The following is a 22,808-nucleotide window of genomic DNA, read 5'->3' as shown; positions in this document are numbered from 1 at the left end:
CTGTCAAAGAAAAAAAATCTATTCAAAGTTAATCTGTGATTCAGCTCACAATCATGAAAGAGAATCTTTTATTTAAAAAACAACAAAAAACTATCGATCAGCAAATGAGTTTGTGGCTGCAGCCACCACATAGTGTGTGACTGTGTGGGAGTGTGTTAATGTCTATTTGAGTTTGTGGCTGCAGCCACCACATAGTGTGTGACTGTGTGGGAGTGTGTTAATGTCTATTTGAGTTTGTGGCTGCAGCCACCACATAGTGTGTGACTGTGTGGGAGTGTGTTAATGTCTATTTGAGTTTGTGGCTGCAGCCACCACATAGTGTGGGAGTGTGTTAATGTCTATTTGAGTTTGTGGCTGCAGCCACCACATAGTGTGTGACTGTGTGGGAGTGTGTTAATGTCTATTTGAGTTTGTGGCTGCAGCCACCACATAGTGTGTGACTGTGTGGGAGTGTGTTAATGTCTATTTGAGTTTGTGGCTGCAGCCACCACATAGTGTGTGACTGTGTGGGAGTGTGTTAATGTCTATTTGAGTTTGTGGCTGCAGCCACCACATAGTGTGTGACTGTGTGGGAGTGTGTTAATGTCTATTTGAGTTTGTGGATGTGTGTTTTTAGCCTTATATAAATACAATGGCTCTGAAATTCAGCCATGCCTCAATACCCGAGTCTGTGGGTCTGGGTGAGGCGGTCTGCTCATCTTTTGTGCTCTGATAGAACGGATCCTGGAGTAACAGGCAGCAGATGTGAGACGCGCGGATGTGTCTGATATTAAGGTCTGAAGGCTTCTATTCTCATTGCTCTCCAGCTGCCTCTGTGTGTGTTCCTCTGTGTGTGTTCCTCTGTGTGTGTTCCTCTGTGTGTGTTCCTCTGTGTGTGTTCCTCTGTGTGTGTTCCTCTGTGTGTGTTCCTCTGTGTGTGTTCCTCTGTGTGTGTTCCTCTGTGTGTGTTCCTCTGTGTGTGTGTGTGTGTGTGTGTGTGTGTGTGTGTTGCTCCCTGGTTCCACATTTAAAAAGAGCATTTGGAGAGGAGCCGAGCGCTGCTCTGAAGCAAAATTGAAGTGGAAATCTGACCTTGTGACCTCCCACCAAATAGATTTTCCTTACATATAAAATCACAGGGAATTGAATACATTCCGCTGTCAGAGAGGGAATAGAGGAGAATTGTGATAGAAAATTTATATTTTCTTTTGGAATAAAGACATATGATTACCATAGCACTGAAGAAAGTTTTGCATTAAAATGATTGGCACAATGTAGTGGAGTGCACACGGAATAAGTAATAAATTGAACCGAAACTGAGCATTATAGTTGAAAACCTTTATTTGTTGAGGTGAACGCTCCACTGAATGCAGATAATCTTTCACCACTACTTTGTGTGGTCTGATGCATCAATTCAGCTTTGACCAAAAATAGATGTAGTACAGTACCATCCAAATAGAGTATTTTTCCCTTGAGTACTGCAATTGGCTATGGAAGTGAAATGTAAGGGGTTAGACCCAGGACTCTGGGTCCTCTGCTGTCACCGGTTTAAGCATTTGCCACTGCCTTAGCCTCACTGTGGCTTCGTAGCCATGCTGCCTGTAGCTCCGATACATTTCTGTGGAACCCTGCCTGCCTGCCTTGCCTGCCTGCCTAGTTGTGTATCCCCCTTCTGCACCCTCCAGTGTCCCCCGCAGGTTGACCCCCTTTGTAGGAGATTGGGGTGGGGATTCGCGAGGGCTTCTTGCCTGGTCTGTAGTCGTGCCTGGGCCGGAGCTTCAGCTTGTAGATGGAGGGCACACTCTCTGGTTTCTTCAAGGTCCTCTTCTGTCTGAAAGACCCATTCCTTGGTTTCAACAGGCTATCAGGGCCTGTTATGGTAGTGGCTCTGGGGTTCACTACAGGTGAATTGGCGTCTGTCACCCTGCGCCTGATGCTAATGCTAACTCCATTCCCAGAGTCAGGAGAGATTGTAGAATCAACGGGCAGCTCTTTGGACTCGACACTGGAGCCCATAGAGGACCAGGAGCTGGTCACACAGGCTTTGGCCACTTTGAGGTTTAAGCTGGAGTCCACCACCTCTGTGTTGCTGCAAGTCTCTCTACTAGCTCTAAGGCTACCAGAGAGTGTTTTCACCCAGCTCTCCACACACACCTTTTCCAGCAGCCTATTCCCTTTGGAGAGCTCAGTGATGACTGCATCAAAGCTGGCCTCAACTGGATGTGTGGCATCAGAGGCTGAGGTATGTGGAGATGATTCGAACCCAGCTAGAACTGTACTGAATCCACCATGATCACTCTCAGCGATATTCTGAGATGGTTGGTATTGACCGTTTTGCTTGCGTTTTCTGTCATCTGAGTCGACGCTGAGCTGCTGGAGGTTGGACAGGATCTCGTGCTCCAGACTCTGGTACAGACTGGCCTCCTGGGCTGGGCTGTTGGGGGGAGGGGTGAACAGGTAACCATTGACTATCGCTCCGTCTCCTGCCACAAAGACTTTGCCACATAGTTCTGGATGCTCAGGCTCTTCAAGGCTCACCACAGTGCTTTTGTGAGAAGCCTTGTCATTGACAGGAAAGCCAAATGTATTCTGTCTTGTCAGGCCCTGCATTCTCTCGTGGTTGGAGTCGCTGTGTGAAGGGTTGGTTGTGATGTCATAAGGGGTGGGTGTCTTATTTGGATCCCTCAGGTTTCCCCCAATGGTTGTGAAGGGCCTGACTTGGCATTCCCCAGATGATTCTTCCCAGAATGTTTTGGCTGGACAGAAGGTGCAAATTAAATCGGGGCTCTTTTGAAGAGTATCACAGTTTTCAGGCTGCTGGATAGTGATGGTGGGTTGTCTGGGGCAGACAGGGGTATATCTGGCGGGTGTAGCAGCCCTTACCGTGTTGGGTCCTCCATGCCTCTGGGGGGCAGTACCGTTTGAGGGTTCTGTGCTGTTGCCACCCAACGTGGAGCTCTGCCTGAGCTTAGAGGCAAACTGAGACTTAGTCCAGGTCTGAGTAAGCCCGTTTTCTGGTCTGGGCTGGGGCAGGGAGGATTGCTGCCCAGGGGACCTGTGGAAGACCAGGGGGGTTCTAGGCCTCTGAGCCTGGGGCTTAGTCTTGGGCTGGGGTTGAGGTGTGGAGGAATGTTGGATGGACCGAGGCAGGCTGCTGGTGAAGCGGGGGGCTTGGAACGAGCGTGTGGCCTCTCTGCCTGTCCTCGTGGAAGAGTTGAGTGCTGAGTCATCATTACACCCAGACCGGTGGTGCTGGAGAGTGGGTGTGGAAGCACTCTGTCTCAGTCTGAAATCACACAACAAAATCACACACTCAAGTTTTGAAATGCTACTGCGTATCCGATCTCTCCAAGGTGACCTAAATAACTACCATTACTAATTTGTTAATGCAAGTTTGTGCATGAATAAGTATACAGAATAAAATTTGTTTCCAGGCTTCTCTACAATGTAGCCTACCAAATCCACTTCTGCATGTGTTCGGGTAATCAAACTAAAAACAAAAGCTGCTTAAACTAAAAATTATTATTATTTAAAATAGTTTTACCTTTACTTCACCGGGCAAGTCAATTAAGAACCAATTCTTATTTACAATGACGGCAAGAGGCAAAAGGCCTCCTGTGGGAACGGAGATTAAACAATGTAAGACAAAACGAACACAGACAGAAGACACTGGCAACAGCAAACAAACAGTGGATGTGTTTGTGTGTGAAGTAAGATGCACACATCTAGCCTAGAGTTTCTGCTTTCACCAACTGTCTCGATCTTGTATTGTTTAGCAAGGCAATAATATTGTGTTAAATGCAAGAACTGTCATGTAAAAAAGGCTGTCAGAACGCACTATATTACATTACATATAAGGCGCTCATAGTGACTCCCTGGTAGACAGCAACACTGAAAATGTGATTAGGATTTTATCGAGACAGCCAATATTATCTTTATTGTATCATGTCATAGACTTTAAAAGGTAGACCCAGCGATATGACAGATGCAGAACGTAAACAGCACAGAGGGTCAATTTCCACAACTAAGAGTGTTGAAGCGTGAGGCTCAACTTCACCGATGTTTTGGTTCCATGGCTCACACGCTGTAAGAGCTTGAAGAGAACTGGTGCACATGCGCAGATACTGTGTGTGACAGCGAAGTCTTGCATCTCGCTCATCTCAATATCTGCGGTGCTGTTCGTGGCAACGTCATTTTGCTGAGTCTACCTTTAAGTGGGCCTATATAATGCTATTGTGCTGTATTTTCTTTGTGATTTGCGTGAAGTTGATGAACAGCACAAAATCTCTGGATGTATGCTATGGCCAAAAATGCTATGCATTTTAATTTAAAACTACATAATTGTTACCCAGAAATGATTTGATAATGAGATACGTTTTATGCAATGACCAAAAATGCATAGACCTAAACTCAGCAAAAAGAAACGTCCTCACTGTCAACTGCGTTTATTTTCAGAAAACCTAACGTGTAAATATTTGTATGAACATAAGATTCAAAAACTGAGGCAAACTGAACAAGTTTAGTCACAGACATGTGACTAACAGAAATGGAATAATGTGTCCCTGAACAAAGGGTGGGGGGGTGGGTCAAAATCAAAAGTAACAGTCAGTATCTGGTGTGGCCACCAGCTGCATTAAGTACTGCTGTGCAGCTCCTCCTCCTCATGGACTGCACCAGATTTGCCAGTTCTTGCTGTGAGATGTTACCCCACTCTTCCACCAAGGCACCTGCAAGTTCCCGGACATTTCGGGGGGGAATGGCCCTAGCCCTCACCCTCCGATCCAACAGGACCACCTGGCCGTGCTGCTGCTCCAGTTTCAACTGTTCTGCCTGCGGCTATGGAACCCTGACCTGTTCACCGGACGTGCTTGTTGCACCCTCGACAACTACTATGATTATTATTATTTGACCATGCTGGTCATTTATGAACATTTTAACATCTTGACCATGTTCTGTTATAATATCCACCCGGCACAGCCAGAAGAGGACTGGCCACCCCTCATAGCCTGGTTCCTCTCTAGGTTTCTTCCTAGGTTTTTGGCCTTTCTAGGGAGTTTTTCCTAGGGAGTTTTTCCTAGCCACCGTGCTTCTTTCACATGCATTGCTTGCTGTTTGGGGTTTTAGGCTGGGTTTCTGTACAGCACTTTGAGATATCAGCTGATGTACGAAGGGCTATATAAATACATTTGATTTGAGGACCCAGACGTGCTCAATGGGATTGAGATCGGGCTCTTCGCTGGCCATGGCAGAACACTGACATTCCTGTCTTGCAGGAAATCACGCACAGAACGAGCAATGGCATTGTCATGCTGGAGGGTCATGTCATGATGAGCCTGCGGGAAGAGTACCCCATGAGGGAGGAGAATGTCTTCCCTGTAACGCACAGCGTTGAGATTGCCTGCAATGACAAGATCAGTCCGATGATGCTGTGACACACCACCCCAGACCATGACGGACCCTCCACCTCAATCCCGCTCCAGAGTACAGGCCTTGGTGTAACGTTCATTCCTTCGACGATAAACGCGAATCCAACCATCACCCCTGGTGAGACAAAACCGCAATTCGTCAGTGAAGAGCACTTTTTGACAGTCCTGTCTGGTCCAGCGACGGTGGGTTTGTGCCCATATGCGATGTTGTTGCCGGTTATGTCTGGTGAGGACCTGCCTTACAATAAGCCTACAAGCCCTCAGTCCAGCCTCTCTCAGCCTATTGCGGACAGTCTGAGCACTGATGGAGGGATTGTGCGTTCCTGGTGTAACTCGGGCAGTTGTTGCCATCCTGTACCTGTCCCGCAGGTGTGATGTTCAGATGTACCGATCCTGTGCAGGTGTTGTTACACGTGGTCTGCCACAGCGAGGACGATCAGCTGTCCGTCCTGTCTCCCTGTAGCGCTGTCTTAGGCATCTTACAGTACGGACATTGCAATTTATTGCCCTGGCCACATCTGCAGTCCTCATGCCTCCTTGCAGCATGCCTAAGGCACGTTCACCCAGATGAGCAGGGACCCTGGGCATCTTTCTTTTGGTGTTTTTCAGAGTCAGTAGAAAGGCCTCTTTAGTGTCCTAAGTTTCATAACTGTGAACTTAATTGCCTACCGTCTGTAAGCTGTTAGTGTCTTAACGACCGTTCCACAGGTGCATGTTCATTAATTGTTTATGGTTCATTGAACAAGCATGGGAAACAGCGTTTAAACCCTTTACAATGAAGATCTGTGAAGTTATTTGGATTTTTACGAATTATCTTTGAAAGACAGGGTCCTGAAAAAGGGCCGTTTCTTTTTTTGCTGAGTTTATTTGCTTGCCATGCTATTGTGCAATAGATTAATTCAATGGACAGAAAATGTTATGCCATTTTAGAATATTTCCTAGCCTGGAGCTTAAGTACCTGGAAACTCATTACAGAATTTGAAAAATCAAAGCAAAGCAGAGCTGCTACATCAAAATCCAAGTCTACAGAGCCTGCAGGACATAGTTTCAATCAGTGATGATAGACAAAGATGACCACAAAGACTTTTTCATGGACAGTCAATGTGGTCCTCTCATATCCTCAAACTAACCTGGATAGAAGGTCTGTACATCCATGTCAGTGGTTTTACATTCTCAGTGAATTCTGCAGCATAATGCTGAGACTGAAAAATGTTGAATAGACTATACTGAAAACGATAATCTAGAGTATACCATACCGATAATATAAACTGTAGAAAAAAGGAAAAAAAATTCTAATAATTCTGTTAATTTGCACATCATTTCCAAAAGCAGGCTGCCCACAGATACCTGCTGGTGTAGTGTATGCTAACATATGCATCCCTACAATCATTATCCACATAATTCTAACTCCAGTGACTGTTTGTGCTGAAGTAGGCCAGCTACAATGTTAAAAATACATTGTGGCGGCATGACAAAGTTGATTCATTTTAACGATCTAACATGTAGTGGGGGACGTTAACAGTGACATGATCCAACACAATAAAATGGGAATAATGTAAAACTATGTGCAGCATGGAGGTATTGAGTCACATTATCACAATATAACAGTCATGCACGAGCACTCACGTTTTAGACAATTCCTTTGCAGATTATGTAATTTCACTCTTTGAAAAAAGCAAAGAGTAATTTCAATATCGGTTACAAAACACATTTTGCTTGATGCTCAAAAATACAGCCTGTACTGTACTATGTTCAACACCAGTAAAGTGTCAACGGACTCCATTAAAAGTTAATATTCAAATTATTCATGAACATAATATGCTACCAGAACAAATTAAACTTAAAATGTACAGATTGACAAACTAAATTAATTTATGCCAACATCCTTTTTCTTGAACAAAAGTAGGTTTATGTGGGCAGCCCTTGGATCTGTACTGCAGTGTTTGCTTTGTTAATGCCTTATACACTTATGGGGCTCTCAAACAAGGCCATAAGGTCTGAATGGTAAGAGGGTTCTGCTTTCAGTCCTCTAACATAGGTGTTAAGTGCCATTCTAACTCTCTGACAGAGCAAGGTGCCCCATCTACAAGGAGTATAAAAACATTTGGAACACCTGCTCTTTCCATGACAGACTGACCAGGTGAATACAGGTGAAAGCTGTGATCCCTTATTGATGTCACTTGTTAAATCCACTTCAAATCAGTGAAGATGAAGGGGAGGAGACAGGTTCAAGAAGGATTTTTAAGCCTCGAGACAATTGAGACATCGATTATGTATGTGTGCCATTCAGAGGGTGAATGGGCAAGACAAAAGATGTAAGTGCCTTTGAATGGGGTATGGTAGTAGGTGCCAGGCGCACCAGTTTGAGTGTGTCAAGAACTGCAACGCTGCTGGATTTTTCACGCTCAACAGTTTCCCGTGTGTATCAAGAACGGTCCACCACCCAAAGGACATCCAGCCAACTTGACAACTGTGGGAAGCATTGGAGTCAGCATGGGCCAGCATCCATGTGGAACGCTTTGGACACCTTGTAGAGTTCATGCCCCAACAAATGGAGGCTGTTCGGAGCACAAAAGTGGGTGCAACTCAATATTTGGAAGGCGTTCGCTGCTGATGCCAGACAACAAGTGAAGGCTTTTCAACATATTATGTATCCTTTTTGCAGCCGTCAATGAACAGGTAATCTAATAATGTAGTTAAATAGCTGTGATCAGCACTAGTAACAAGGTCCAGGGGAACCAAGCTGTGTTATTAATGATCCTGTTAGGTTCAAACTGTGTTTAAGGTCAGTGTGGCATTCACTGATATATTATGTACCCTGGTACTGAAAACCACCCATGAATGTGATCTTACAATCAATTTCAACACCCTCAATGTCCATCATTGTCTTAAATAGCATTATCATCAATATTACTAATATTTTCATCAATACCATCACCATTATTCTCTTACCTGTTGGAGAAAGTAGTCTTCATCTCCCTGGAGAACCGGGGGCCTGGGTCAGGAGAGAGGGACGATCTGTTGGGGGAGCAAGAGGCTCTGAGCCCTGGGTCTGGTGATAGGGAAACCCTTGTCCTGGCTGGCCTCAGGCCCCTGGGGGAGTAGGTGGAGGGGGCTTCGGAGGGGGTCCAGAGGATGGGCTGGAGGGGAGTCTGGGCATGACGACTCATGAGCAGCATGGTGGGCATGGTTGGACCCTGGCCGTCTGGGCGCCCCGGCAACCTGCCTTTGATCTCGTGGACCGGCGTGCCCGGGCGCTGGGCCAGCTTATGGGCTGAAGGGAGATGGAGAGGGATTTCCAAGGGATGGAAATCAAGAGAAGAGAAGAAAACAAAGTCATCATCTGTCACCAGTGTTACAGGGAAGCTGTTAATATCCCAGTAAATGACTAAGGTGAAAATAAAATGTAAGATATAGGATTCAGCAGCACATAATTTGAATAGTAATCGTTATATAAAACACTTATTTGCGGCATGGTGATCTTGTTAGGAATGAAGCACAATTTATATAACTTTTGGGTTTTTTCTCCACTGCATTTGTAGCTGAAGTATTTAACCTTTGATAGATCTTATGAATACCAATTAGGTTTATGGTTGCAATGTCAGTGCCTGTCACAATTCATATTTCTGCATTGGCGTCAACTTTATCCAATCTCTAAATTTGGGGAATAAAAGATCAGCTCTCATCAGCTGAAAGTATAGAGGTTAGGCTAATGGCTGCTCCTAATAGAAATGTTGGCAAAAAAAAATCACAGCACCCCCAATCCCAAACATCTTCCCAGGGCTGTGTAAAATCTCACTCTCCTGCCTCATCTGGCTTGTAAGAGTGGAAGGACGGTGGACTTTTTTTTGCCAATGGCTATATTGGTTCGCTATATATAATGGCTATATTGGTATTTATATGACAATCACAGTCCACCGTCCTTCCACTCTTACAAGCCTGGTGAGGCAGGAGAGTGAGATTTTACACAGCCCCGGGAAGATGTTTGGTATTGGGGGTGCTGTGATTTTTTTGGCCAACGGCTATATTGGTTCGCTAATACAGGACTAGTAAAGGCAAAGTTAACTACTTTTGTGTGAGAAAAAAAAAAATTCAGCACCCCTATTTCCTGCGGCTATGTTGTTATGTGCCTTTGGTTAAAAGCCGTCCTTGGAGAGGAGGCCAGCAATGCTTCACAGTTACATTCACTACATGACCAACTCATTCCAAAATCATGGGCATTAATAGTTGGTCCTCCCTTCGCCAGTATAACAGCCTCCACTCCTCTGGGAAGGCTTTCCACTAGATGTTGGATCATTGCTGCAGGGACTTGCTTCCATTCAGACACAAGAGCATTAGTGAGGTTGGGCACTGATGTTGGGCGATTAGGGCTGGATCGCAGTCGGCGATACAATTAATCCAAAAGGTCTTCGATAGGGTTGAGGTCAGGTCCCTGTGCAGGCCAGTCAAGTTCTTCCACACCGATCTCGACAAACCATTTCTGTATAGACCTTGCTTTGTGCATGGGGGCATTGTCATGCTGAAACAGTAAAGGGCCTTCCCCAAACTGTTTCCACAAAATTAGAAGCACAGAATTGTCTAGAATGTCATTGTATGCTGTAGCATTAAGATTACCCTCGACAGGAACTTAGGGACCTAGCCCAAAGCAGACCATTATTCCTCATCCACCAAACTTTACAGTTGGCACTATGCATTTGGGCAAGTAGCGTTCTCCTGGCATCCGCCAAACCCAGATTAATCTGTCGGACTGCCAGATGGTGAAGCATCACTCCAGAGAACGTGTTTCCACTGCTCCAGAGTCCAATGGCGGTGAGCTTTACACTACTCCAGCCGACGCTTGGCATTGCGCATGTTGATCTTAGTCTTGTGTGCGGCTGCTCAGCCATGGAAACCCATTTCTTTAAGCTCCTGCTGAACAGTTCTTGTGCTGACGTTGCTACCAAAGGCAGTTTGGAACTCGGTAGAGTGTTGCAACCGAGGACAGACGATTGTTACACACTACGTACTTCAGCACTCGGCGGTCCCGTTCTGTGAGCTTGTGTGGTCTACCACTTCGCGGCTGAGTCGTTGCGCCTAGACGTTTCCACTTCACAAAAGCAGCACCTACAGTTGACCGGGGCAGCTCTAGCAACTGACTTGTTGGAAAGGTGGCATCCTATGACGGTGCCACATTGAAAGTCACTGAGCTCTTCAGTAAGGCCATTCTACTGCCAATGCTCGTCTATGGAGATTGCATGGCTGTAAGCTCAATTTTATACACCTGTCGGCAACAGTGTGGCTGAAATAGCCAGATCCACTAATTTGAAGGGGTGTCCACATACTTTTGTATATATAGTGTAAGTCCTTTATTTCACCAGCATCTAGTGTAGAGCGGTAATATAATTGACGGAAGCTCTGATGTCACAGAGTGTGACTCAGTAGCGCAGCGGGGACCGCAGTCATCCATCTATGCTTCCTTTCCTTGGCCCCTTTAATGCATGTGCTGGTCAATGCACAATAATATACAACGAGCAGCTCATTTGTCCAATCATGACAAGCACAATGGTTAAGGTGTGGACTGCCACCGTATTGCAATATTGAGAATCGCTTTGAGTAATATTCCAGGTATTCCACTTCTCCATCCTACTGTAATTATATAACACATCCATGTACTCTGATTCCTTCTAAACTAAATTGCTCCCTGTGGGGATTAATAAAGTTGAGTTGCATTGTTGTATAGTATTGTGGTTAGAGTTGTCAGGAGCTGTGGGAGAGGAATAGAGGCAGGCACCCTGTGTGTCGTGATGAATATTGACTCATTCTTATATCAATTTGCCTGGTGGATGCTCCTGCATTATGTAAGTGATGGTGATGCAAGCAGGTTCAATCGAGGAGGGCGGCTAGTGTGTGTGTGTGTGTGTGTGGGGGGGTCTGAGAGAACTCACTGATAGAGGTGCAGCGACAGGGGTCATGCTTGTCCAGATAGTGCTCCAGAGTGTCCCAACCTCCACCCACTCGCACCATCACGTGATTACGCAGGATCTGATAAAACATGGACACGCATGCGCGCGCACACACACAAACCATACCTATGAAAAAGAGCACAACTGCAACATTGGATAATTTGTGGGTTAAGATAGTAAAAGATACGATTCACTCACAATAACAACTACACAGCATTAAGCATGTCAAAGTCTTCCAAGAGACCTTCAAGGTTACATATATAACACCCCACAGATACCGCACCCCACTTTCTGCCACAAAAAAAGCACAAAACAGATCACTCAATCTTTCCACGGAAAGTCATTTTTCCCCCCATAGAGTGCTGCAGTATACAGGTATATCGGTGATAGATTGTCAGAGATGAGAAGTGACAGGCACAGAATGAGCTCAGCTGTAAAGAGTGAGCAATTGATGAGGAGGATGAGAGAGAGAAGAGAGTAGAATAGGTGACGAAGGGAGGCATACCCGAACAAATATGAGTGTGCTGGAGTCCCCCACCCTGTATTTGCCCTCAGACACTTTGAACATGGGAAACTGTGTGGGGCAGGTGCAGCGGCTTATGAGGTACTGGACCTGAGAAACAAAAACACAGGTGAAATCCAAGAGCTGACACTTGAACATGTACAGTTGAAGTCGGAAGTTTACATACACTTAGGTTGGAGTCATTAAAACTCGTTTTTCAACCACTCCACAAATTTCTTGTTAACAAACTGTAGTTTTGGCAAGTCGGTTAGGACATCTACTTTGTGCATGACAAGTAATTTTTCCAACAATTGTTTACAGACAGATTATTTCACTGTATCACAATTCCAGTGGGTCAGAAGTTTAAATACACTAAGTTGACTGTGCCTTTAAACAGCTTGGAAAATTCCAGAAAATGATGTCATGGCTTTAGAAGCTTCTGATAGGCTAATTGACATCATTTGAGTCAATTGGAGGTATACCTGTGGATGTACTTCAAGGCCTACCTTCATCCTCAGTGTCTCTTTGCTTGACATCATGGGAAAGATCAAAAGAAACCAGCCAAGACCTTAAAAGAAATTGTAGACCTCCACAAGGCTGGTTCATCCTTGGGAGCAATTTCCAAACGCCTGAAGGTACCACGTTCATCTGTACAAACAATAGTACGCAAGTATAAACACCATGGGACCACGCAGCCGTCATACCACTCAGGAAGGAGAGGCGTTCTGTCTCCTAGAGATGAACGTACTTTGGTGCGAAAAGTGCAAATCAATCCAAGAACAACAGCAAAGGACCTTGTGAAGATGCTGGAGAAAACAGGTAGAAAATTATCTATATCCACAGTAAAACGAGTCCTATATCGACGTAACCTGATAGGCCGTTCAGCAAGGAAGAAGCCACTGCTCCAAAACCTCCATAAGAAAGTTTGCAACTGCACATGGGGACAAAGATCATACTTTTTGGAGAAATGTTCTCTGGTCTGATGAAACAAAAGTAGAACTGTTAGGCCATAATGACCATCGTTATGTTTGGAGGAAAAAGGGGGAGGCTTGCAAGCCGAAGAACACCATCCCAATCTTGAAACACGGGGGTGGCAGCATCATGTGTGGGGGTGCTTTGCTGCAGGAGGGACTGGTGCACTTCACAAAATAGATGGCATCATGAGGTAGGAAAATTATGTGGATATATTGAAGCAACATCTCAAGACATCAGTCAGGAAGTTAAAGCTTGGTCGCAAATGGGTCATCCAAATGGACAATGACCCCAAGCATACTTCCAAAGTTGTGGCAAAATGTCTTAAGGACAACAAAGTCAAGGTATTGGACGGGCCATCACAAAGCCCTGACCTCAATCCTGTAGAAAATATGTGGGTAGACCTGAAAAAGTGTGTGCGAGCAAGGAGGCCTAAAAACATGTCTGTTACACCAGCTCTGTCAGGAGGAATGGGCCAAAATTCATCCAACTTATTGTGGGAAGCTTGTGGAAGGCAACGCAAAACATTTGACACAAGTCAAACAATTTAAAGGCAACGCTACCAAATACTAATTGAGTGTATGTAAACTTCTGACCCACTGGGAATGTGATGAAAGGAATAAAAGCTGAAATAAATCACTCTACTATTATTCTGACATTTCACATTCTTAAAATAAATTGGTGATCCTAACTGACCTAAGACAGGGAATTTTTACTAGGATTAAATGTCAGGAATTGTGAAAAACTCAGTTTAAATGTATTTGGCTAAGGTGAATGTAAACTTCCGACTTCAACTGTACGTAATCAAAAGTACTGCACATAATGTACTGTACGTTTTTATATGTTAAATGCTTATGTTGTCTTTATTCTATAGCCAGGGTGACTAATAGTTCAAATCAAGTACAATTCAGTCTCACACAGGCACACTGCGTTATACAAAGGCAGCAATACTGTTTGTCGCCTTACACTATCCAGCTATTGCTTAAATATGCAATATATCAGTGACTATTGAACCCCAGACTTATACAAATCAGACACATCTCGGCAGCCAAGGCACCCACCAAGACATTTCCCCTGCTTGTCCTACAACTCACATCTTTGTAGCAACAAAAACGAGCCTTCATCCCTCTTGACACAGGGTTTTATAAGTGAGTTACGACAGCAAAAGGTGGAGGTCCATCCATTGCCAAGACAGTTTTCCCTTTGGCTTAGTTAAGGTCAAATTGAAAAGAGAACATTCAAGTCAATCCTGTAGCCTAATTTGACATGTACAGCGATTTCCTGTCAATCTTTTCCACTAAAATTATATGGTATAATTAATTTCCTCATAACTTCATTAAAATGGAAACAACCCCTATAGCCCAAACTACCATCATTAGGTTTATCAAACAAGTCTAATATAATTCAGTGTATAAAACCTCATGATTACTAGTCCTTTTCAAATAGAGGGAATCAGATCAGTAGTTAAACCAGACTGGACACATTGCGGGCAGGAGAGCCGATCACTGGTTACTTTGGGTGATTTGAGCATTAGTTACAGTAGACTTGATCATTGTAGAGTTCACTTGTAATAGTGGTAGATTTGTAATAACTGGTCACTTAAAATAGATTTGATCGCTGATTACAATTACAGATTATATTAGTGACTGTGGGAGATATGTGAACTAGTTGGAATAGTGGATTTGATCACTGATTATAGTGGAAGATTTGTTCATTGGTTCCAATTTGTGAACTGGTTCCAGCGGTGCAGTCTCACCATCTCATCCAGGTTTTGAGTGTTGGAGGTGCGCCGCTGGGGTTTGGCCAGTGGCGGGGTCTCTTCCAGGGGCAGCTCCAGCTCCTCTCTGATCTCCTCCTCTATCTCTTGCTCCAACTGGATCAGCACAGGGGCAGCCATTCCGAAACGAGAGGCCCGCCGGGCTACTTCCAGCAGACACAGCACAAAGTTCTTCTCATTCTTCCGCAGCACTAGGTCGTCTGTCTCAAACATGAGCACATCTGGAGAAGGAGCGGGGAGAAGAACATTTAAAAAATGATGAGGGAAAGGTTCATGAGGCCATGTTCCTATGCAGTATGGATTTAGAGCCTCACCTAGTGGTACATTTCCATATTGCATGCATTGCATCAAACGCGGTTGACCGCTTGTCTAGCACACACTGTCCGTTGTAGGCTACTGAATGTGTGCATGTGTTCAGAAATTATTTTTATTTTTTAAATACAATAGGCATATAAATAATATTGGGATGCTGGTCAATCAGCCATTAATTCAAGAGACTCCATTCATGTCAGTTTGTCACACCGCCACTTGACCTGTGGGGCTTGTGGATTTACGGCATATCAAGAATATTACATTCACAGCTGTGATACTCCTGACTGACAACGGCAATGGTTTCACTAAGTTAAACTATAATTACGTTCAAGCCTTCTGTAGGATATATGCAATTGAAAAATTGTGGCCAGCAAAAGTACAGTTGTCAGTCAAAACATTAATTGCCATTATGCAGGAATATTGTCATACCTTTAATATCCATATGCTTTCGACACCAACTGATGAAATTTGAGATGTTGTCCCGGGCCAGGAAAGTTGCAGGTTGGGCCGAATTTACGAACGTTACACCGTTCGTTGGCAGCTGGACCTGTCGCACCATCCCGTACTTTTGAATGAACTCTCCCGCCACTCGTGTGACATTATTGGCGTGGGAACAGAGGACCGCGCCCGTCTCGAGCGCCTCCACTATGTTGTTCACGTCAATATCAATCTCGTACAAATCTCTCAACCATTCTGCCAAATCCTCCTTCATCGCATACAGGTACTCTTCGCTAGACTTGAAGGGCTTGATGCTTTGATTTGTGGCATGATGAATCCCAGTGGACATTGTGAGCAATATGAAATTAACACTTCAAGCAGAAAAGTCACGACATGAGGCAAAACTATCGTGAAAGTATTATCGCAAATATAATTATGCCTCAGCCTGCACCTGGTTCAACTTATTTCATGCGGTTTGAACGCGTAGCTAGCTAGTTTAGCTAACGTAACAGTGATTTACTGTGTAAAACGCTCGACTATAAAGTTATTCATTTCAAAAGATGGTAATTAATAAAATGTTCGAAATAGTCAAAACCAACCTGAAATCTGTCTACACTTATTTAAGTTTCTCTAGCTGCCCAGGCTGCCAGTTTGTTTTGTAGTGGCTTCTGTGGTACTCTCCTTGGTTACAAGGTAACGAACTCATTCCAAACATTCCCATTAACCATTTCACGACCAGTCCCCCCAACAAGTTCAAAATTCCTTCCAAACCATGTTTAATGTTCTTAAGCGTTTGATTAATTATTTTGTAGCTGGACGCCACTTGTTACACCTTTGATATAATCTCGTTAACCCAGAATTAAAGTTACACATATACATTTTCATTTGAATAATGAGGTGTAGTAACTGAATTACATTGTCAGACACTCAAGGTGATAATGTTTGCACATTGGAATTCTTAGTGTACATTTCCACCGAACCCCTCCCCCACCCCTTCACTATTCAAACCCAAAATGTAAATGGTGTAGAGATGTCTTTATACCTTTGGAAAAAGCCACAAGCATAGTTCTGGGTTGATGGGCAAAGACAAAATACTACTTTACAAATAATTCCATGCACTTTACAAATAATTCCATGCCTACTTTGACAATCTAGATTGCAAACAGGAGTCATTTCAACATCTATGTAAGAATTACAAGTTTGAGAAATCTCTCAAACATACATTGATCCAGTGCAAGATGTAAGGTCAACTGTTTATTGATAGCGTTATTAACATTTCTGATCAGTTAACATTTCTGATAACAGCTATTTCGTCATCAGGCATGATGAAACTTGGACTTTGGAGAGACCTTGGTGCCATTTTAAGTGACTGGACAATATAAATAACGACAGATTCAAACTTTGCTCACTTCATGTTAGCAACAAAATCCTCGCCCTTCTTGATGGAGCCCTTCAGCTCACCAATGGCATCAGCCACCAGATTCTCCTCAAAGGCTGACAGCTTGCCCAGGCCAAGGTTCTTTTCAATTCCGTGTTTCTAAAAGAACAAAAATATTCCTTCTGGTTACCACTTCAGATTGTCAAAGTAGTGTCATTCAAATAGGAACCTGAATTAAGTACAAGTACAGCATTAATATCAACAATAAGCAGAAGGTGAAATTTCAGTCTCCAACTTAGAAACCTGTTTATAAGGTGGTGTAGGACTTACCCCGAGGAGGAGAGGTGTGGAGAAGTATTTGCATTCGGTCTCTTCTGACCTTACGTACGCACACTCTACAACTCCATCCTTTCCGTTCATGGCATCCAGGACAGAGAAGGTGAACCTAGCCCCAGCGTAGGCCATGGACAGCGTAGCAGAGCCTGAACACACAAAGGTTAGCCAGTTAGAGCTCATCAGAGTGGTTCAAACATGAGTTAAGTTTAAAGGACAGTTTTCATTGAGAATCAGTCAGTCCTTCATGTAACACTGCCTACCTGCTCCAGCCTTGGCCTTCACAACCTCAGTACCAGCATCCTGGATCCTAGCGGTCAGAGCAGACAGCTGGTCGGCTGGGAACTCCACTTTGGGTGTTGCCTACAGAGCGGCATGTGCAAGGTGTAGAGTTATTCACAGGGAAAGCCTTGTTCATGTTGAACCTTATACTATTCCTTTTCCAACTGAATTTTAAAATGACCATGAATTAGGAATTTCTTAAAGCCACAGACTAAGATATATTGAATCACGGGCTCCCACTGTAGGACAACTCATTCACTTTGATGTTACAAACACTAGAGGGAGCCATAAAAAAGGGTTCCCGAAAACAGGGGCAGCATATCAGATATCAGCTCAAAGCCCTAAATAATCACAAATGTGCGTCATTTTTATTATTAGATTAAGATTTAGTCCTACTGGTGGCATTGCAAGGCAATCATTCAGGTATTGGATTAGTTTTTTCTGTGAAAAGGCCCTTATTCTTACCTGTGAGATGAGAGGAATAATGGTCTTTCCTGCATGACCTCCAATCACTGGTACATTGACACGTGCTGGGTCAAGGCCCTGCAATATGAAACACCAAACAGTCAGCCATCTTGCCTTGCCACTCATTATGCAATAATCAATGAGTGTATACTAGCTGGCTAGCATTAACTGAAGGAAAATGTAAAAAAAATAAAAATTATAATTAAATGTTATGCAGTTGGATCATGGTGACAACCAAATATTTAAGTCGAGACATTCCCTACAACATAAGCCTATTACAATACAAACGTTGTATAGAATGCACCCAAGCACATTTAGAGCCTTGCTCTGAGCAAACTACAAAGTAGACAATTCCAACTCTAGGAGGTGTGAATGTTTTTGCTTTGTCACGCAGTGTTTATCTACTCTTCCACAGTCATCTGTAAGATACAAACATAAGCTTTGTTCCGTTCAGGGTGATACGCCCATGAACTTTGAGATCACTCCTGTGTGTCAAAGGTATAGAGGGTGAGTATAGGGCGCATTAGGAATGTTTGAGGTCCTCAATCCTCTGTAGCTTACTTTCAGCTCTGCGACAAATGCGTTGGCTCTGACGATATCCAATGTTGTGACTCCAAACACTCTGTTGGGGTTGTAGACACCATACTTTTTCATCACCTCTGATGTGATTGGAATAGTAGAGTTGACCTATGGATGAAACAAAAACTGTCAGCTATTTCAAACCACATGTTACCATCACTGGCATTTACCTTCTGATGTACACTACACAGCCATTACACAATCAATGGAATATTTAAGCATTTATCATTGAACAAGATCAAATGAGATCTTGTATCATTAAACATTGTGGTGACTGAAGCACCAAAACAAATCAGTGACCTAAACAGAGCTGGCATGGAAAATAAATTGCCTTTCAAATTAAGCCCTTTACCCCCATTCCTGAAAGTCAGTGCTACCTTCTCTTTCGCAACAAAAAATTGCTTTTCTCCAACACCAAGGTATCCGACTGTATAGACGTCTGAGCTGCTCTAGAGTAATGCGAGTCGCCAGGAGCTTGAGTTAATTCTGGATAAGAGGTAGTGGTGTACTCACAGGGTTGGCGATGATGCAGATCATGGCTTCGGGGCAGTTGCGGGCAACAGCATCAGCCAGAGTGGCCACGATGGTGGCATTAGTGTTAAACAGATCATCACGGGTCATGCCTGGAAGAATTGTATTTTTAAATGTAATGTGTGTAACACTTCCAATTGAAAGCAAGCATGATGTTCTTCATTATGAATCCGATTGTCAACTTGGGTAAACTTACCAGGTTTTCTTGGAACACCAGCGGGGATGACAACGACATCACAGCCTTTCAGTGCAGCGTCCAACTGGTCTGGACCCATGTAACCTAGTGAAGGAATCATCATCATTTAATTAGATAAACCAAAGGGACATTTTCACAATCATTTTACTATACAGTATTAAGACTTTAGTAGTGAAGCTGATGTACAACACGAAGGTGTCTTACCAGTAACGTGGGCCCTGGTCTCGATGTGGCTGAGGTCAGCTGCCACTCCAGGTGTGTGGGCAATGTCAAAGAGAGACAGTTCGCCTACCAGAGGACTGTTCTTCAGGAGCAGTGAGAGAGGCTGGCCAATACCGCCGGACGCACCCAGCACTGCCACCTTGGCATTGTTCTGAGAGGGATGAGAGACAATTTCACTGACTCTCTAATAGTGCTGTCCCTGGCAAAAAAAATATTGGTCCACCAAGAGATTGGTCGAAATTTTTAAGCGTGTATTTTTCCATATATATTTTCCATATATGTTTGAATAAAATCAACTATATGTAGGCTACTGAGCTTGTCTGATGCTTTAAGCGCTGCGATTAAAAATGAATACTCAAATTACTAAAGAGAGAGCCAGAGATCAATATAGCCAGAGATCAAAAAACTTTCCGCTCATCTTCCTCCCGCTGCTGCTGGCCTTCTCAGCCGTTATGCTCCTGAAGTTGCCGGTAATAGGCTACACCAGCTATCGGCAACCTTTTTCATTTGGAGTGGCAAGTTATCGTACCATTTCTACTGAACTGCGTGCCAGATAGGATTTTCACATGTACATTTTCATGGAACAGTTTCATTTCATTTATAATAAAGTCTTCATATCTCAAAATCAATGACGTGGTTAATACAAATTATATCTAAATGATACAAAACTAAAATTAACTTCTATTGCCAATATGTAAAAATAGCCTCCATAAAGCCAACAAAAAAAAACATTGCAGCCTGCAGGTAGAAAATAGCCTGATAAAAATAAATATCCTATAAGTCACAATGCTACGAGTAGCCTGTCTGCAAGGAACTTGAAACATTGTATCAACTTAACTTGGTCTAGCCCAAAGCTCATGCTAGCAAACGCGCAACAATGTATAACATATTCCAGGCCCTCAGTTTCCTGCACCAGTGAGCTCCTGAGAAACAAACACAGCTGTAGGCTATTTGTGCAAGTGATAAGTAATCAGGTAGGCCTTTTTTATGACTTTTCCACCAGATTAGAGCATGACATTAATTTTCCCTTTCATGCAGAGTGGTTATCGATAGGAAGAGAGCTGGAAAAATATATATTTTTAAAAGGCTACGTTGAGGAACTACCGTCATTCTCAATGGAATGTAAAACAAACTTTGTTTACTTGCTGTTTGAAGCAAATAAAAAAATACTTTGAGAAGCTCCACAGTGATGGTGAGTTAAGACAATCAGAAATTGTATCAGATCTCCAAATATGCACATTTATAAGCCTACATTTGCCCGCAGGCCAGGTAGCCTAGGCCTATGTGTAATCAGGTGCGTGTTTTTACTCAAGATTGACAGGAGCATTCCAAACCAAAGACAATGAATAAATTGACAACCAAAACTTTCTTTCTTACAAGTGTAGCCTAGGTTGTGCGCTCTGCAAACAATGTGTCCACTCCTACAATGAGAACGGTAAGAATGTAATAATATTGAATGCATTAACAGAAATTACCGTAGCCAAACAAACATTCTAGATTAGAAATGATGGTAATTAACGGTAAATGTACTACTGGTGATACCCACGGCCTCCAATGGATTAGTACACTCAGACGGGCGTGAATCAGACAGGTGTCTCGTGTGCCATAACATTTATTTTATACATTTACCACTGCTTGACTACAAATCTGTCGAGCAACAGCATATCGACCAAACAATCGACTAAATGGGGTCAGCCTTACTATCGACGTCATATTGCTGACATAATCACACAACCAAACATATTTCCTGCATGTCTGAAGAATTCCAGCACAAACTGTATTGTAGAATAGATGTGCATCTACTACAAACAAGAAGCTTGAATGAGACAGACTCAATGGTGGTTTTGTAGGATGGCTCTTTTAGATCAAGGTTTATAATTCAAGTTTCATGTAGGCCTCAGTTAATCTTTGCACAATCAATCCTTGTAATTTGCTAATATCAAAAAAGGGACAAACCTTTCACCTGAAAATTACATCTGTATTCTTGTAGGCCACAAACCATTCACAGAAAGGGCAGGACACTATTTATGGATTCAACCTCTTGACTATTCATGGTTGGCCACAAGAAGCCAGGATTTCAGAGTGAGCGATTCAAGGATCATTTAAAAAAAAAAGTATTTAACCTTCATTAAGCTGTAGAAAGAATGTAAGCCACCACTACACAAGTTCACAGAATCTTTCAACAGCTCTGATTATTTTAATAAGGTAAAAGTTACTTCTTGATCAATGTTGTGGAATTATACTACTGTATCCTTGCCAATGCCAACCTTCAGGAACATCTTTAACATTGATCAAAACTGTCAAATATGTTTCAATCGTGTTAATTTTGTCTTTGACACACACACTCAATTCAAACGAGTTTAAATTAAGACCGTTTGTAGCAAATACTTGAGATATTGTATTGCACACTATCAGTAGTTTTAGTATATCATAATGTGTGTTAAATATGGATTAATTAGCAGAAACCTGATTTGGAAGAAGTTGGGCAAATAATCCTAATAATTCATTAACTTGAATGGGCCATCGGAGATTGTTTACCAACATGTCACGAAGGACAAGCTCGAGATAACTGGACAAAACACTGGTCTGTCAATCAAAGCACCTTTACCATAGTATTATTTTGTCACTCATAATTGCGCATGCCTTGCCTTTGCCAATTCTAAAAGTAAAACAAGCATGACAAGTTGACCTTATACAGTGCAGCGGAAGCAGCTATCAACCGTTTACAAATCCTTACTAGTCAGCTACTGCTAGCCAATTAATTAAACTAACGTTATAAGTATAGCTAAAGTTGATAACATTGACTCGTTTTAAACACTCTAGACCATTCTGATGTGGCTCAACTCATGCAAAGTATGTGTGACATTTCAAGTTATAACTAGTTACTGTAGCTAGTTAGCTGGCTAACTCATCTGACAAGCTAGCTCGCTGCCATGCTAGCTAGTTAGTAACCTTAGCTAGTTAACTTACGCTATTACTAGCTATCTCTTAGCTGACAGAAAATATATTATTTACCTGTGAGGAGGTAGATAAGCTCCTGGTAGCAATGCAAATTGTGGGTCTTGCAATGCGGGAAAACATGTTGGATAGGGAGGGGTTGGCTATTCTTTATACCTGATCCTCTTCACAGTGACTCCAACGTCCTCTACCTCTGTGGCCGGTCGAAACAGACCGCTTGCAAAAGCGACCTATCTTAACTATCAGGGACAGCCTACTTCCTGTACCGTATGCAGTTTGATTGGTTAAGATATGAAAACATCCGGTTATGATTGGGCTAATGGAATATCAATCATACTTTATGACGTCGTGCCCAGTGGTCCTCATTCGCTTTCACTTTCGTGATGCATTGATTGGAGTTTATTTTTAGTGTAAAGATGATTAGCTAGTGATTGCAACCAGAGAGGATGGAATGGAAATCTTATAAAATGTTGTTGCAACTTATGTACAATGTTTGGCATCTTTAATCACATACTG

General features: G+C 43.1%; 2 protein-coding genes across 2 annotated transcripts; both read right to left on the bottom strand.

The window, feature by feature from the left end:
- Nucleotides 1-1,302: 1,302 nt before the first annotated feature.
- Nucleotides 1,303-16,349, bottom strand: gas2l2 (growth arrest specific 2 like 2). The gene is made up of 6 exons (XM_014197180.2): nucleotides 15,340-16,349; nucleotides 14,578-14,819; nucleotides 11,853-11,960; nucleotides 11,330-11,426; nucleotides 8,358-8,679; nucleotides 1,303-3,265 (listed from the first exon to the last, which is right to left on the bottom strand). Exons 1-6 carry the CDS (start codon nucleotides 15,695-15,697, stop codon nucleotides 1,633-1,635), a joined length of 2,760 nt encoding a protein of 919 aa, XP_014052655.1. The 5' UTR covers nucleotides 15,698-16,349; the 3' UTR covers nucleotides 1,303-1,632.
- Nucleotides 16,350-16,369: 20 nt separating this feature from the next.
- Nucleotides 16,370-22,476, bottom strand: LOC100196673 (malate dehydrogenase 2-1, NAD (mitochondrial)). Its single transcript, NM_001141702.1, is given in 9 exon segments — nucleotides 16,370-16,885; nucleotides 17,057-17,208; nucleotides 17,323-17,422; nucleotides 17,807-17,884; nucleotides 18,368-18,493; nucleotides 18,899-19,008; nucleotides 19,113-19,196; nucleotides 19,317-19,485; nucleotides 22,350-22,476. Coding segments are annotated over 9 exon segments (1,017 nt in total). The 5' UTR covers nucleotides 22,416-22,476; the 3' UTR covers nucleotides 16,370-16,753.
- Nucleotides 22,477-22,808: the final 332 nt, after the last annotated feature.

The sequence above is a fragment of the Salmo salar genome, chromosome ssa04 (assembly GCF_905237065.1).
Source record: "Salmo salar chromosome ssa04, Ssal_v3.1, whole genome shotgun sequence".
In the NCBI taxonomy this organism is placed as follows: domain Eukaryota; kingdom Metazoa; phylum Chordata; class Actinopteri; order Salmoniformes; family Salmonidae; genus Salmo; species Salmo salar.
This window is presented reverse-complemented; position numbering and strand designations above follow the sequence as displayed.